The 17,015-nt window shown below is 31.4% G+C and overlaps 2 protein-coding genes across 3 annotated transcripts in view; one reads left to right on the top strand and one right to left on the bottom strand.

Annotated features, from left to right (window-relative positions):
* The first annotated feature begins 7 nt into the window (after positions 1–7).
* LOC143057602 (uncharacterized) lies at positions 8–8,682 on the top strand. Of its 2 annotated transcripts, none has more exons than XM_076230931.1 (2): positions 8–238; positions 6,373–8,682. In XM_076230931.1, exons 1-2 carry the CDS (start codon positions 205–207, stop codon positions 7,848–7,850), a joined length of 1,512 nt encoding a protein of 503 aa, XP_076087046.1. In that variant the 5' UTR covers positions 8–204; the 3' UTR covers positions 7,851–8,682. The 2 variants fall into 2 exon arrangements, with proteins under 2 accessions (XP_076087046.1, XP_076087047.1); XM_076230932.1 differs by having other exon boundaries at positions 9–182.
* A 5,117-nt stretch (positions 8,683–13,799) lies between these two features.
* Positions 13,800–17,015, bottom strand: part of LOC143057623 (DNA-directed RNA polymerase, mitochondrial-like) — a 36,155-nt gene continuing 32,939 nt past the window's right edge. Inside the window, exon 32 of the mRNA XM_076230965.1 lies at positions 13,800–16,173. Within this exon, the coding sequence (XP_076087080.1) occupies positions 16,124–16,173 (50 nt within the window). The 3' untranslated portion in view covers positions 13,800–16,123. The remainder of the gene's footprint in view (positions 16,174–17,015) is intronic.

Here is a 17,015-nt window from a genome sequence, read left to right as displayed (position 1 = left end):
AGTTCTAATGGATTCCAAGGGTGAAGGTTAACCGGTCTGTTATGTAAACAATAAATTTTGCATAAGTTAAAAAACGTGTATTAAAAGATTAAAAGTTCATTGGCACCTAAATGCTGGCATGAGGCCTTATTTGGAGGAAGACGAATATAAAGTTCAAACATTTAACAAATTTTAAAAGAGAGGTAAGGAACGAATCATAGTAAAATGTCAGTTGACTGTGTAAAAGTTGATATGGAAGGTAGGCATACTTCATACATTTGTAACTGTAAATTTTGTTTTATAGCACCAGTTAATATATAAATAATATCAGGAAAAAAGTGTCATTTAATTAAATAATTGATTTCTTTAATTATGGTATGGAAAATAAATATGTAACAGCTCAGATCACTTATTAATTTATTCATGTGAAATTTATAGATTAATTTATATATATGGTAGGATAGTTCAAATAATTATGACTCTGGCAATGCTTTTTTTTCTAGAACACCTTCCGATGACGTCATAACACTGAACCATTTTTTTACGTCTGGACTTCGAGAGCAATTTTGGGGGGAACTTTGCCACCTAATAATAATTTCATGTCAAAAATTTTGACATGAAATTTTCATTACCGGCCAGAATTTTTTTTGTAGTTACAAAGTTTTACCTTTTTTGTGCTTATTGATGCAAAATATTTCCAAAAATGAGGTGGACAAATATTTTTTTTTGTGTCAACATGATATCCAAGAACTCCCAAAATACGTCACTTCCGAAGACAGAAGAGTATAAAATATTAAACTCCGTAAAATTTGACAGACCCAAATTTCCTGATAATGTAAATCAAACGTTCTGGAAATTTCGGGTCCATTTCAATTTACCCAGTTTGATATTTTACATTCACTGGAAGTGATGTTTCTTGGGAGTTCTAGGATATATCAAGTTGAGAGCAAAATAAATAAAAGTCCAGACGTAAAAAATGGCTTCAGGGTTATGACTTCGGTGTCCCAGAAAAAAAATATAGATGTCATAATTTTTTGGACTAGCGGTAGGAATGCCCTTTACTGTCAGGCATCGACTGAGGGCATCGAACGCTCATTATTCGGCTACCGCTAGCATCAAATTGATAAATATTGGATTTGTAAGAGGTCTAAAACATGTCAAATAATTATCGTTACTGCTATTTGTGGGGAAAAAATAACGCGATTCTACAAAATCAGTCAATTTTTTCTTGTCTAAAAGAAAGTGTACATTTTATTGTCATGATAGATCCGTGTTTTACTTGCTCGGATACTAATAATTAACCAGATGCTCCGCAGGGCGTAGCTTTATACGACCGCAGAGGTTGAACCCTGAACAGTTGGGGCAAGTATGGACACAACATTCAAGCTGGATTCAGCTCTAAATTTGGATTGTGATTAAATAGTTGACACAGCATAGGTTTCTGACACAGAATGAATGTGTTCTAATGAACTTAAGTTTTTTGTTTTCTCTTAGAGCAATTCACTATGCTGTTGAATATTAATCCTCTCAAAAAAATGTTTGAAGAAATTTTCTTTTCTATTTATGAAATTTCAAATGAAAAAAATTGAACCCAATTTTTTTAATCACATTCCTCTTTCCCTTATTCCAAAACTAATCTCAATTAAAATTTCTAATGGAGTTTGCAACAATAACTACTCATTTAAATACATCATAAAATATTAAGATGTAAAAAAACTGCTTGTTATCACTGAATGGTAAAGATTATTTTAATTTATCAGTTGGTTGTAAAAAGTGAATATACATTGTATATTGTATATAACAAAGATTTAAGTTGATTCTGCACAAAGAAAGATAACTCCAATTAAAAAAAATCTTGCTATTGCACAATATTTTGCAATTAGATATTTCTTGCTTACTATTCTGGACAAAGAAAGATAACTCTAATTAAAAAAATAATTTGCTATTTCACAATATTGTGCAATTAGATATTTCCTGCCATTGCGCAATACTGTGCAATTGAAAAGACTTGCTATTGCACAATACTTAATATAATAATTTTGGATCCTGATTTGGACCAACTTGAAAACTGGGCCCATAATAAAAAATCGAAGTACATTTTTGGATTCAGCATTTCAAAGAACCCCAAGATTTCAATTTTTGTTAAAATCAGACTAAGTTTAATTTTGGACCCTTTGGACTTTAGTGTAGAGCAATTTGAAAACAGGACCAAAAATGAAGAATCTACATACACAGTTAGATTTGGTATATCAAAGAACCCCATTTATTCAATTTTTGATGAAATCAAACAAAGTTTAATTTTGGACCCCGATTTGGACCAACTTGAAAACTGGGCCAATAATCAAGAATCTAAGTACATTTTTAGATTCAGCATATCAAAGAACCTAACTGATTCATTTTTTGTCAAAATCAAACTAAGTTTAATTTTGGACCCTTTGGACCTTAATGTAGACCAATTTGAAAACGGGACCAAAGGTTAAGAATCTACATACACAGTCATGACAGTTAGATTCGGCATATCAAAGAACCCCAATTATTCAATTTTGATGATATCAAACAAAGTTTAATTTTGGACCCTTTGGGCCCCTTATTCTGTTGGGACCAAAACTCCCAAAATCAATACCAACCTTCCTTTTATGGTCATAAACCTTGTGTTTAAATTTCATAGATTTCTATTTACTTATACTAACGTTATGGTGAGAAAACCAAGAAAAATGCTTATTTGGGTCCCTTTTTGGCCCCTAATTCCTAAACTGTTGGGACCTAAACTCCCAAAATCAATACCAACCTTCCTTTTGTAGTCATTAACATTGTGTTTAAATTTCATTGATTTCTATTTACTTAAACTAAAGTTATTGTGCGAAAACCAAGAATAATGCTTATTTGGGCCCTTTTTTGGCCCCTAATTCCTAAACTGTTGAAACCAAAACTCCCAAAATCAATCCCAACCGTTCTTTTGTGGTCATAAACCTTGTGTCAAAATTTCATAGATTTCTATTAACTTAAACTAAAGTTATAGTGCGAAAACCAAGAAAATGCTTATTTGGGCCCTTTTTGGCCCCTAATTCCTAAAATGTTGGGACCAAAACTCCCAAAATCAATACCAACCTTCCTTTTGTGGTCATAAACCTTGTGTTGAAATTTCATAGATTTCCATTCACTTTTACTAAAGTTAGAGTGCGAAAACTAAAAGTATTCGGACGCAGGACGACGACGACGACGACGACGACGACGACGCCGACGCCAACGTGATAGCAATATACGACGAAAAATTTTTCAAATTTTGCGGTCGTATAAAAACTATATTTTTGTATCTTTTCTATATTCTCAAAACTACATTTAAACATTTACGCTACAAATCTACAACCCTCAGTTTATGGCTACACGTGCTGTTCTTATCTATAGTCATGCATATTCATTAGCTATGTAGGCGTGTCAAAATCGTATCATACACGATAATGACCAGCCAGTACACACTGTAATGATTTCATTAACCAGTATTTAAAAGATAAACATAACATCCCCCGCCTACAAATTAGAAATTTCTAAAAATTTCTTACTGGTAAATGAAATCTATTTATATAAAATAATAATAATAAAAAATAAAAAATAAATTGAAACAATCTCTCAGAAAATACTAATTGTACTTTAATATACACACATTTAAAACTTGGAAAAAAAAATCATAAGTTCTCATAAAATAATAATTCTATGTGTTAAATTAAATAACTTCAAAATTTGTATAAAAATATAAAAATAAAAACAGAAAGTTTTTAAATATAATAAAAGGTTTCTTTTTCTTCGTTGAAATATGCAGTAAAAAAAAATATTATGTCGAAATGTATATGAAAACAGAAAACAATAAAACATTTAAATCAATGATCATATAGGTTACCAGTGTAATTAAATTGCAGTCTTGAAACGGGAAATTCTGTTTATCTGATCTGTCAAAATGACAAGTGTGCATAAATTTTATAGTGACAAATCAACTAATCTAACCATTAAATCTCATTAGAACTCATTATGTCGAAAACCACAACATCATAAATATCTCTCTGTGAAATCCCAGACACAGATGTTCGATACCATAGGTCGTAAAATCTTGACCATAATTAACCTCTCACTTGTTTATTTTACGGATACTTCCAAGAGCAGGACAAATTACAACTGTCAACTTGCTCAAGTGAACACTTGCGATGCATAAAAATGTAGCTTTATAAATAAACATACATGTTTCAAAGTGATGACACTAGCAGAGACCCGTGACTCTTAATATATTTCAAATAATAATAACTAGTTTATTCTCACACACTCACACAATTATTCATTAAATCCCGGGCCCCGAGAATTAAAGATTCTTACAACATTCAATCAAAATAGATATTAATATATGAAAACATAGGTTATTTCTAGCATAACATCTTTTGCGCTAAATCTGTTGTTCAACGTTCAAACAATTAACAAATTACGGCCACCAATTTTTGGCCCCTCTAACAAAATCCCGGCCACCAATTTTTGACCACTTTTACTCTTGAATCATTTGATTCTACCCAGCCACCAATTTTTGGCTACTATGACACTTAATAGCTTTTGAATCATTTGATTCCACCCGAAAATTCCTAATACAATTAGACACTCAAATAGCAAAAAATACTTTTACAAATACCCTAATCAGCACGATTTAAGGATCAACAACAACAAATATACTACTTCTAAATGCAGTCACGTGTAGCCCTATATACAAGCATGCAAAGTAATAGTAAAAAAAAAAAATCAACATAACAAACAAATAAAGTTAAAGTCACTAACAAATCAATGTAAATCAATTTTAAAACATATCATCAAAATGTCAAAGATTTTTAATACTGTCACACAAATATTCTTCCATCTACATCTATGGTATCCATGGATTCTTATTTAATTACATCTATAGAGAGTGGCGAGACAATTTTCACACACTCAATTCCAGAACCTTGTGGCGAGGCAATTCTCACACACAAGTATAAACTTTCCATCTAATGTTGACTAGCTGTGGCGAGGCAAATCTCACACACAGATCAGTATAAAACGTCTGAAACAATGTTGGCTCACTGTTGTGTCGAAACAATTTTCACACACAAAAATAAAATCACATTATATAAACGGAGAAAACGGGTAAAACATTATAAGCACTGGATTCAATATTAAACAGCTCAGCGGTTATCGTTTTATTCACATTTAGTAATGGTTTTGGAACTAATAGATATAATGCAAAATACAGTCGAGAGAGTTTAGTAAACTGGCCTAACTCTTATATGAAAATGAAACGCCATCGTTAAATGTAATGTTCAGAAATAATAAAGATACATGTCCACAATACGGTATACATATATATATAGAAAATCTCGCTGCAATCAAGGAATTCCATTCCTTTTAAATATACAATTCCTTGCTGCAATATATAAAGTTCCTGAAAAGTCATGAGTAGGTAATAATTATATGTTTCACTTGTTTAAATCGCAGTTCTATCGTTACAGCAACAGCATCACCTCCGATATCCACAAAATGTTATAAAGTCAACAAAAAATCTATATAAATCCAAAGAAAGAGTTATTATATCCAGGAGAAAAACAAGCCATTGTGAACTGTTCAAACAACTACCACGAAATTAAAGTCACAATATTAATATGTGCAATTTGAGTCCTCCACCATGATAGATCCGTGTTTTACTTGCTCGGATACTAATAATTAAAAACAATATTTTTGTATCTTTTCTATATTCTCAAAACTACATTTAAACATTTACGCTACAAATCTACAACCCTCAGTTTATGGCTACACGTGCTGTTCTTATCTATAGTCATACATATTCATTAACTATGTAGGCATGTCAAAATCGTATCATACACGATAATGACCAGCCAGTACACACTGTAATGATTTCATTAACCAGTATTTAAAAGATAAACATAACAGTCATCTACCAAAAATAAACGTTAACTTCATTTGGCAAGATATTTTACTGTTATTTGTCATGACGAAATACAAATGCCTGTGAAATACCATGTACGGAAACAAATTACAGCTGTGACAAATTATCCCCAGGTTAAAATATCACAGAGGAAGAAATAAACAGTTACACACATACTTTATAGATCAAATGAAAGGAATTGTTGACACTGTCTGGATACATGCATGAAGTCATATATATTATGTATTTGTGAGATTATTTACAATGACCATGACAACACATCATATAAACAAATTAAACATGCTAATTGATAACAAATTGTCAAAATTAGTTCATGTACTGACATTTAGCCTTGACTTTTATATTGATATCCCCATTTAAGTATATTGGGCATTTGTCATGCTTGTTATGCAAGTCTTTATAAATTATTTTTTATGTTGTAGGTGCTGAAAAGATGACGAGTAAAAAGAGAGTTCTTATTGTTGGAGCTGGGGCTGCTGGAACTGCAGCTGCTTACAGTTTATCAAAACATCCAGAGAAATTCCAAGTAGAAGTCTGGGAAAAACTATCAGTACCTGGAGGCGTGGCCTGTTCAAGCAATATTAAAGGAGATGCATTTGTTAATTATGGGGTTCAAGGAGGTACACCGTCATACAGAAATACTTTGATAATGATGAAGGAGTTTGGATTTAAGACATCACCAGTACATATGATGATATCCTTTGGTAAAGGGAAGACTCATTGGACAAACTATGCAAAGTCACCCCTGACGGAAAAGTTGAAAAATGAAATCAAACATTTTGAAGATGTCTTGAAGAAGATCAACAGATTTGAGTTCTTTTATATTTTCGTTCCAATGTACAAAGTTTTAAAATGGAATGGATTTTCTGAAGATTTTGCAAATGAAATGGTATTTCCACTCACTGCTCTTTTCTTTGGAACAGGAAACCGTACTCCATATGTGTCGGCTGCAATCATGGCTAGAGTATTTTTAGATGAAGACCTGCGTTTATTTGATTATGACTCAGAACTTCTGTTAAGTCAATCCCCAGAAATGTTTGCCTTTCCAAAGCTAGAACAAATGTATGAAACCATCTTAAGAAAAAGTGGTGTGAAAATCTGTTTGAATCGACCAATAACTTCTGTTAAGAGATATGGGACCCATGTCACTGTGATTGACCAAGATGGGAAAACTGCTACATTCGATGAAATCCTGTTTGCATGTGATGCAGAAACAGTTCTCAAATTGTTGGAAAACCCAACCTTCTTTGAAAGAAAAGCACTTGGCAATGTGAAATATTATAATGATTTAATTCTAACGCATGAAGATGATAATTACATGAACAAACATTATGAAGTAAACAAAGACAAAGATCAGTACTTTGTCAGAACTGATCCGACAGACCCAGCCAAAATAGAAATGTCTTTCAATCTATCCAACTACCAACCACAGCTGAAAAATTCCAACAGAAATATATACCAGACGATATACTTAGATGACAATCTGAGAGAAAAATACTGGACTGTAGATGAAGTGAAGAAGGACAAAGTCTTACTGGAGACGTGGTGGAGACAGTTTTCTCATTCCTGGACTCATTTTGCATTCACTGTCCCCTTGATGAGATATCTCCAAGGAAAGAAACACTCATGGTTTTGTGGTGCTTATACACTGATTAATACTCACGAGATTGCAATGATCTCTGGTCTAGCTGCTGCTCACCGCTTAGGAGCACCATACCCATTTCATCATGATGCATTAGCTGCCAAACAGTTTGATCAGTATCTATTAACCATACACGGCAAACCAAGGAACTTTGGGTGTAACAAAATGACACTATTGAGTTGTATTCTTGCTCCCTTGATGGCCCTTTTTGCACTTTTTTCCCTCTTATTGAGGTTTTGTTTCAATAGAAAGTCATAGCTTCTTAATGTGAAGATATTGTAATAGTCTATAATATAGTTTAAAATGTATAGTACAGACAGTTTTATGAACATTTACACACGTGTGGTATACATGTATACAAAAATTAGCATATATTTATACATGTCATCTAATTGTACTACACAAGTGAAGCTGAACATGTATGTTTGTGTTGTGAATATATTGTAAATACAATTCCTATAATAATATATTGTATTCAAAACCTAATTTTGTAATAAATAATTGATACTTGAATGCTATATATAAAAATTACAACAACAATAATTAATAAGTTTTTCCTGTATTTCAATATTTTTGAAATTCTTAAAGTTTTGTTTTTTTTGTAAATGTTTATTAATGAATCAATTTATAATAATCATTTGACATTTCTGTATGATAGTTTCAAGGTGTATGGATTCTGTTTAAAGAAAATGTTCTAAGTTAAACTTTAAAAGATTTTTCTATACATACATGTAATGCCATCTTTAGTTCTGACCAGGATAGTAAAACAAATTTGGGTTGTATAGGAAGGGAACTGTTTTGTAATTATAAACAAGCAAGTAGGAAGCTACCAGATCCACAAACCATAATCTAAGGGTCCTTACTCATTATGATATTTTCTGATTTGTGCAAACCAAAGATTAAATAGATTGGTTTGGTAGCAAAGAAACTACATGTATTTTGATATTTCTCTTATTGGGTTTTAAAGTTTAGTCTATATGTTTGATAGCAGTGTTTTTTTGTTGTTCAAATTTTATATTATTTATTGTTTATTATACAAATTAATAAGTCTACCTCTATATTTTCTTAATAAATACAGGTTCAAAACTTAGTGACTTTATTATTCAGATCATTTATTTTGTTTCTACATACTTTAAAATGTATACACACCCCAAAACAACCACAGTCTTTTTAATCTCTTTTCGGCTCCAGACATTCCTTCTTCCTTTCTCTTTTCTACTTACATTTAGTTCACAGAAATAGACATACAAATGTAATAGTAGGCATTGGTTCAAAGATTGGAAATGACATAGACTAAAGGAATGTGTTACATTCATACCTTTTATCACTAAGTTAATCTCTTAACCCTTTACTCCATAATGACACCTTTCGATGCTTATGTAGTGCCTCAGTTGAAACGTATTGCCTATGTAAAGACTTTATCAGACTTAAAAAAATGGTATCTAATATAAAAAGGATATTCATGAGAATATCTGACTGGAATTTCATTGATGAAATATATGTTTTTCGCAATGCATTAATACTTTAAACCTGATGATTATTTTTTATTGAAAAAATCCTATGCGAATCAAGTATGTAAAAAAAAAATTCCATGGAGGAAAGGGTTAAATTACTAATAATTCTCACATCTCAATGTTTACAAAAAATTAATATGCAAATGGTTTACCGTATATACAAAAGACATTAAGGCCCTACATGTAAAGTAGATAATTTTGCCTAAGGGAGTTACAACCTTTGCTGAGGTTTTTCAAAAAGAAAATATGTTAACTAACACTTTCAGAATGTTATTTCATGTAGTAAATCACGTCTTTTACTGCAAAACTGGTTATGGTTCTCTATAGTACTGTACATGTACAGCAGCATAATGTTTGAAGATACCAAGGAATAACAAGAATGTGTCCATAGTACACGGATGCCCCACTCACACTTTTATTTTCTGTGTTCAACTTCAGTGGCCTGTGAAATTGGGGTTAAAATTCTAATTTAGCATTAAAATTAGAAAGATTATAAAGGGATAATGTGTACTAAGTTTCAAGTTGATTTGACTTCAACTTCATCAAAAACTTTAACCTGAAGTGGGACAGAGGGACAAACGGATGAACAGACTGATAAACACAATGCCCCTAAGTGGGGAATGAAAATAAGTGCACACACACTCAAGTGTCTCACCTGCTTAACTTATCAGGACTAATATTATGTTGAAAGTCTGTAATATGATGGCTCTACTACAAGTTTCCCAAATAACTTAACATTATCAATGATCCATGTAAATGAGGTCAAGGTCATAGATATTTTACACTTTCCAATCATACCATATGATACACCAAACATAGTTTGCCTAATAGTATCTGATGAGTGCATTAAACCACAAAATCTTAATGTTGACTAATGAACCATGAAAACAAGGTTACTCAGAAAAACACCTTACAATCATGCATTGCATAGGAACAGACCTAACCACAAAAACTTTCTTGGCCAATAAACTTTGAAAATGAGGTCTATGTGAGACGAAAACAGTCAGTCGACATTAACACCTCACAATGAGTATAAATGACCTATTGCAGTTAACAGGAATAGGATATAAATAACCTGACCAGGAAAAATTAAGTTATGATCACTGATCAATGAAATGAGGTCAACAACTTAGGCAAGACCTGTCTAACACAGACATGTAGACCTTGCAAGGATCCCATATATCAAATAGTTATTCTATGCTCCGTACACAAGTACTTTACAAGAAAAATTAAATACATTTTTCAAAAGCCATCACTGAACCATGAAAATGAGGTCGAAACTAGAGGCTCTAAAGAGCCTGTGTCGCTCACCTTGGTCTATGTGAATATTAAACAAAGGACGCAGATGGATTCATGACAAAATTGTGTTTTGGTGATGGTGATGTGTTTGTAAATCTTACTTTACTGAACATTCTTGCTGCTTACAATTATCTCTATCTTTAATGAACTTGGCCCAGTAGTTTCAGAGAAGATTTTTGTAAAAGATAACTAAGATTTACGAAAAATTGTTCAAAATTGACTATAAAGGGCAATAACTCCTAAAGGGGTCAACTGACCATTTCAGTCATGTTGACTTATTTGTAAATCTTACTTTGCTGAACATTATTGCTGTTTACAGTTTATCTCTATCTATAATAATATTCAAGATAATAACCAAAAACAGCAAAATTTCCTTAAAATTACCAATTCAGGGGCAGCAACCCAACAACAGGTAGTCTGATTCATCTGAAAATTTCAGGGCAGATAGATCTTGACCTGATAATCAATTTTACTTCTGTCAGATTTGCTCTAAATGCTTTGGTTTTTGAGTTATAAGCCAAAAACTGAATTTTGCCCCTATGTTCTAGTTTTAGATGTGGTGGCCATCTTGGTTGGTTGGCCAGGTCACGCCACACATTTTTTAAACTAGATACCCCAATGATGATTGTGGCCAAGTTTGGTTTAATTTGGCCCAGTGATTTCAGAGAAGATTTTTGTAATAGATTACTAAGATTTACGAAAAATGGTTAAAAATTGACTATAAAGGGCAATAACTCCTAAAGGGGTCAACTGACCATTTCAGTCATGTTCACTTATTTGTAAATCTTACTTTGCTGAACATTATTGCTGTTTACAGTTTATTTCTATCTATAATAATATTCAAGATAATAACCAAAAACAGCAAAATTTCCTTAAAATTACCAATTCAGGGGCAGCAACCCAACAACAGGTTGTCCGATTTATCTGTAAATTTCAGGGCAGATAGATCTTGACCTGATAATCAATTTTACTTCATGTCAGATTTGCTCAAATGCTTTGGTTTTTGAGTTATAAGCCAAAAACTGAATTTTACCCCTATGTTCTATTTTTAGCTGTGGCCAGGTGAGCTAAAAAGGAGATAAGACAGATAAAAACTTCATTACACAAGCAATCTTTCAATTACAGCTTTATACAAACAGTTAATGTCATTGTACTGACTATGTCTTGCATTCTGTGACTTTTTTTTTTTTTCAAATAATGTTGTTGGTTATATTACAAAATTATGTTTTATTTGATGCCGTATATTGAGGACTTTTATAGCTTTCATACTAAACAGTTTGGATTTTGCTCGTTGTGTTGAGATTATATGGTGATAATTAGTAGTTCATAACCTTGTCTTTTGATCTTTTGAATTGAAGCCCCATTAGTAATTGTACACCATCTAATTATATTTTTTATCAGTCGTTACAGCATAAAATGTAATATTGTTAACCATATATATAATATACATTGTAACAGAGTATACCGTCATAACCCCTCCAAAAAATTCTTAGTACAGTTCATTTGGTGGTCATTTGTACTGCAAGATAAAGGTGAACACAAATGATTAAGCCATATTTGAGATTTGGCATAAAAATTGCCATAAATATCAGACTATAGCACCGACTCGATGGCAGCAGCTGGCGATAACCATTTAAAGCTATGTCACTTGTATCATATCATAATCTGTATGAATTTGAAGAAAAACAAGAGGCTCTCAAGAGCCTGAATCGCTCACCTTAATTCTTTTGGTTAAATCTCTCATCAATGATTATTTTGGCTTTTCAATTTATTTAAATGTTTTTTGGATCGTCCTATTTTCTTCAAAAGCCAAAAAAAATAATCATTTTCTCCTATGTTCTATTTTAGCCATAGGAGCTATGTTTCTTGACATACAAGGTAATAAAATATAAAATTTATACTAGATACTCTGAAACTCATTTAGCCTAAGTTTGGCTGAAATTGATACAGCAGTTTCAAAGGAGAAGATTTTTTAAAGTAAGTCAACATGATGAACAAATTGTGAAAAAAGTCTTTAAAGGGCAATAACTCCTTAAGGGGTCAATTGACAATTTTGGTCAAATTGACTTAATTGAAGATCTTACTTTGCTGAACATTATTGCTGTTTACAGTTTATTTCTATCTATAATTATATTCAAGATGATAAACAAAAACAGCAAAATTTCCTTAAAATTATCAATTCAGGGGCAGCAACCCAACAACAGGTTGTCTGAAAATTTCAGGGCAGATAGATCTTGACCTGATAAACAATATAACCCAACGTCAGATTTGCTCTAAATGCTTTGGTTTTTGAGTTATAAGCCAAAAACTGCATTTGACCCCTATGTTCTATTTTCAGCAATGGCGACCATGTTTGTTGATAGATCATAACTTCGGATACAATTTACAAACTAGATACCCTAAGAAACATTCAGTTAAAGTTTGGAAGTATTTGGCCCAGTAGTTTCAGAGGAGAAGATTTTTGTAAAAGATAACTAAGATTTACGAAAAATGGTTAAAAATTGACTATAAAGGGCAATAACTCCTAAAGGGGTCAACTGACCATTTCAGTCATGTTGACTTATTTGTAAATCTTACTTTGCTGAACATTATTGCTGTTTACAGTTTATCTCTATCTATAATAATATTCAAGATAATAACCAAAAACAGCAAAATTTCTTTAAATTACCAATTCAGGGGCAGTAACCCAACAACAGGTTGTCTGATTCATCTGAAAATTTCAGGGCAGATAGATCTGGACCTGATAAACAATATTATCCCATGTCAGATTTGCTCTAAATGCTTTGGTTTTTGAGTTATAAGCCAAAAACTGCATTTGACCCCTATGTTCTATTTTTAGCAATGGCGACCATGTTTGTTGATAGATCACAACTTCGGATACAATTTACAAACTAGATACCCTAAGGAACATTCAGTTAAAGTTTGGAAGTATTTGGCCCAGTAGTTTCAGAGGAGAAGATTTTTGTAAAAGATTACTAAGATTTACGAAAAATGGTTAAAAATTGACTATAAAGGGCAATAACTCCTAAAGGGGTCAACTGACCATTTCCGTCATGTTGACTTATTTGTAAATCTTACTTTGCTGAACATTATTCCTGTTTACAGTTTATCTCTATCTATAATATTATTCAAGATAATAACCAAAAACAGCAAAATTTCCTTAAAATTACCAATTCAGGGGCAGCAACCCAACAACAGGTTGTCTGATTCATCTGAAATAGTCTACCAATTTTATGAAATTCTAGGTCAATCTGACAAGCGGTTTTGGAGAAACGTTGCGGACAAGTTCATTTTTAAAGTGGCGGAAGAAGAGGAAGAAGAAGAAGAATAATAAAAATAATAAGAACTGAGCAAAAACAATAAGTCTCCAAACTTTGTTTGGGAGACTTAATAACAATTAACATACGATACTTTAAGGTTGAGGTTAAAAAATCGTTTCACCGAAAACAGTCTCCATCAAAATATCCTCAGGAAGTGGATGAAAATTAAATGATACTATAATATTTACATATTTTTTTTATGCTTATGGTAATTTTTGCGGTGTTAACATATTTTGGCATACTATTAGTAGTTTATGAAGATTGTGGAAAAAAAATTCATGCATGTTCATTTTTTTTATTCCACAATACATTTTTCTCAAGAAAATTGCAAAATAAAAAAAACACAATAACAAAACTTTGTTTTTAAGCATATTAATTCCACCCTTTTAACTTTCAAATAGCAATTTAAGTCAGGAAAGGTCTCCTTCATACATATACACAGTATCATACAATCTTATATGCTTATCTTATATCAATCATTCAAGATTAATCTGACATTCAATGTTCAACGATTTCATATACAAACTTGTACATTTTTGTACCACACAAAATATGCATTCATTGCTACATATGTACCAGAAATACACTATTAGATAAGTTTCGATTGACACAATTTGAGCAAGTCTCCATGGTAAAAGCTTATATGCACAAATTCCAACATATATCAAATAAATTCATCTTGTTTTAGCAGCCAGCCACTAGAGATAAGAAAAAATTGTTTTCTGTACAATTTTAATTTTGTTTAGCCATACTTGATTTATTAGTATGATCATGATGATCTAGCAAGAATCTTTTAATGATTTGTTTTACCACATTTCAATTTGGTTTATAGCCAAATAGGAAAATTAACCATTTACCCCTCCTAAATGGTGGTGAAGGGGAATAACAAACTATAGCATATTAAAACCTGTCTTTACCAATGTTTTGTGCTCAACCAATAACATATACATTTAAAAGATAAAATCCTTCTAAGTTTCAATCTAATTTTACCTTTAGAATTTTAGGGCCGACATCAAAAAATCAATGAAGGATAAAAAACTTAATTCAAATAGTTTGGGGTGGGGGGTCAAAATTGCTGCAAGTTTTGTTTAATTAACATCGATATTATATATATCCTTATTGGTCAATCAATATTTCCCAAATTAAGTTAAGAGGAGGGTAGGGGGTCAGTGAAAAAACTATATGAATTAAGTTTTTTTTATCCTACATTGAACTTTTGATGTCTTCCCTTAATTATATCAAGTATTCTTTTGTTCAGCAATCTTATATCATCACAACCATAATTTACAAAACAGACTTTTTCACAAAAATGCATTATGACTTCCTACAATGTTTCTAGATTATTAATGAAAAATTAAATATATTAAATACCTGATTAGAGGTCCTTATGAATTCTTATATAAATATGTATCACAGCAAACAAAAATGTACAAAGTACTGTAAATTCAGAAGTTATTGTGTGGTTTTTATTATAGCGAAAAATGCGAAAGAGTTGTAAACGCAATATGCAAACAATGCTAAAGAGTTGTAAACGCAATAATTTAAACTCACATTTTGAAATATTTTATATGAATTAAACAGGATTTTTCTCAAAATCGTAAAAATTAAAATCGTATTTAAGTATAAACTGACAAAATCGAAATAATAATTTCTGAATTTACAGTAACCATTAGTATTAGTATTTTAGCACTATAAAACAAACATTTTTAAAGCACCATGAAAATCTTTATAAGACATAACATTTGAAAACAGAAATTCTCCTATTTCAATACATTTAATGTCCAGTAGACAATAAATTGGGGTTTTCTAACACACACTTTCATCTTAAAGCATCTTTGAAAATTAAATTGTAGAAATCATTTAGAAAAGATTTTAAATTCAATTGATTTTCCATTGTACAAAATCTTCACAACGCATGGTGATTTTGTACCCAAAAAAAAATTTCTTTTAAAAATAAGAAAGGAACTTCTTAACACCACCAAAACTTCTTCCCTCCTCAAATCAGTCATCACAAATCTCTCTACTAAACAATAACAAAAAGAAGTAATGAAATACAAGTTATATCAATTACCGAATATCTTACGAAAAAATGTATAACATCACAAATACTGTTGCAATAATATGGGACATCAATATTTTTCATTAGATGATACTGCATAGCATAATTAAAAGGGACAGTATTTAATCTTTTGAAATGGGTAATACAATTATTTCACATGTAGATATTTTAAAAATATCATAAACTACACTTGGCATCTTCACAGACACTACTATATCACAGTTGGGTTTATTTTAGTCACATGATCAGGGAAAAGTCACATGACTTCCTGAGTATCTTTGATTGAGAATCTTTGGAGTATCAGAATCATGATATTTGTTGTTCTACATACAGCTCACATCAACTAAAGAAGTATGTTGAATTCTGTACACTATTAAGATCAAATGTACCTAAAATAGAAAATTAAGAAACAGGTCAAATGAATGCAATAAATGTTGTCTAATATGGTGCTCGTCTTTTGCTTTGTAAACATGGCCAAGTTCTAATTCAAATAAAACAATGGGAACAAATATTTGACATCACAATTGAATTATAATTAGAATGACAATAAAGATCAAAATATACATTTCTCCGGGAGTTGATATATATTCAATAAAATCTTTTAAATAGTTTCTGCTTATGGTAAGATGAGCAAAAAGCATGACCTAAAACATTTATTTAGATTCTACTGGAAAATTCAGAACTTTTTCATTCAAAGAAGACCTATAAGACACATCCCATTTTGATTTGATAGAGTAAAATTGTTCTGTAAAAACAACCATTTTCGATTCAAACGGGTATGTTTGTATTTGCATATTTTCAAATAGTAAATGGTTGCCATCTTACCATGAGCAGACATAACACAGTTTACCCTTGTTGTATCAAACTAAGTTGACTAGAAATTTATGAAAGAATCAAAATAGGAGTAATTTATGTAAATTTGCTCCATTTGAGTATCACTGGTAAATAATTTTGGTTCATCCTAAATGTGAACTAATCATAATCTTACATGTAAAATACAAATGTCATTTGGTTCTATTGTGTTTTGTATACTGCTGTTTGTCTTTTAGGCCAAATAAAAATATACAGTGAAACCTGATTAAACCGAACCCTGAATAAACCGGAAACCTGTCTAATCCAAACTTGTTCTGAAGACCAATCATATCACATTTTATGCATTGTGAACCTGATGAAACCGAATACCTGCCAAAACCGAACAAAATCTCAAGTCCCGAAAGGGTTCGGTTTAGTC

The sequence above is a fragment of the Mytilus galloprovincialis genome, chromosome 13, assembly GCF_965363235.1.
Source record: "Mytilus galloprovincialis chromosome 13, xbMytGall1.hap1.1, whole genome shotgun sequence".
Lineage (NCBI taxonomy): Eukaryota > Metazoa > Mollusca > Bivalvia > Mytilida > Mytilidae > Mytilus > Mytilus galloprovincialis.
This window is presented reverse-complemented; position numbering and strand designations above follow the sequence as displayed.

What these genes read in the sequence shown, in the direction of transcription:
- LOC143057602 (XM_076230931.1), top strand. Translation starts at nt 205, where the DNA reads ATGTCAGTTGACTGTGTAAAAGTTGATATGGAAG. An exon ending in TGTAAAAGTTGATATGGAAG is followed by an intron (nt 239 to 6,372) that starts GTAGGCATACTT and finishes TTTATGTTGTAG; the next exon opens with GTGCTGAAAAGATGACGAGT.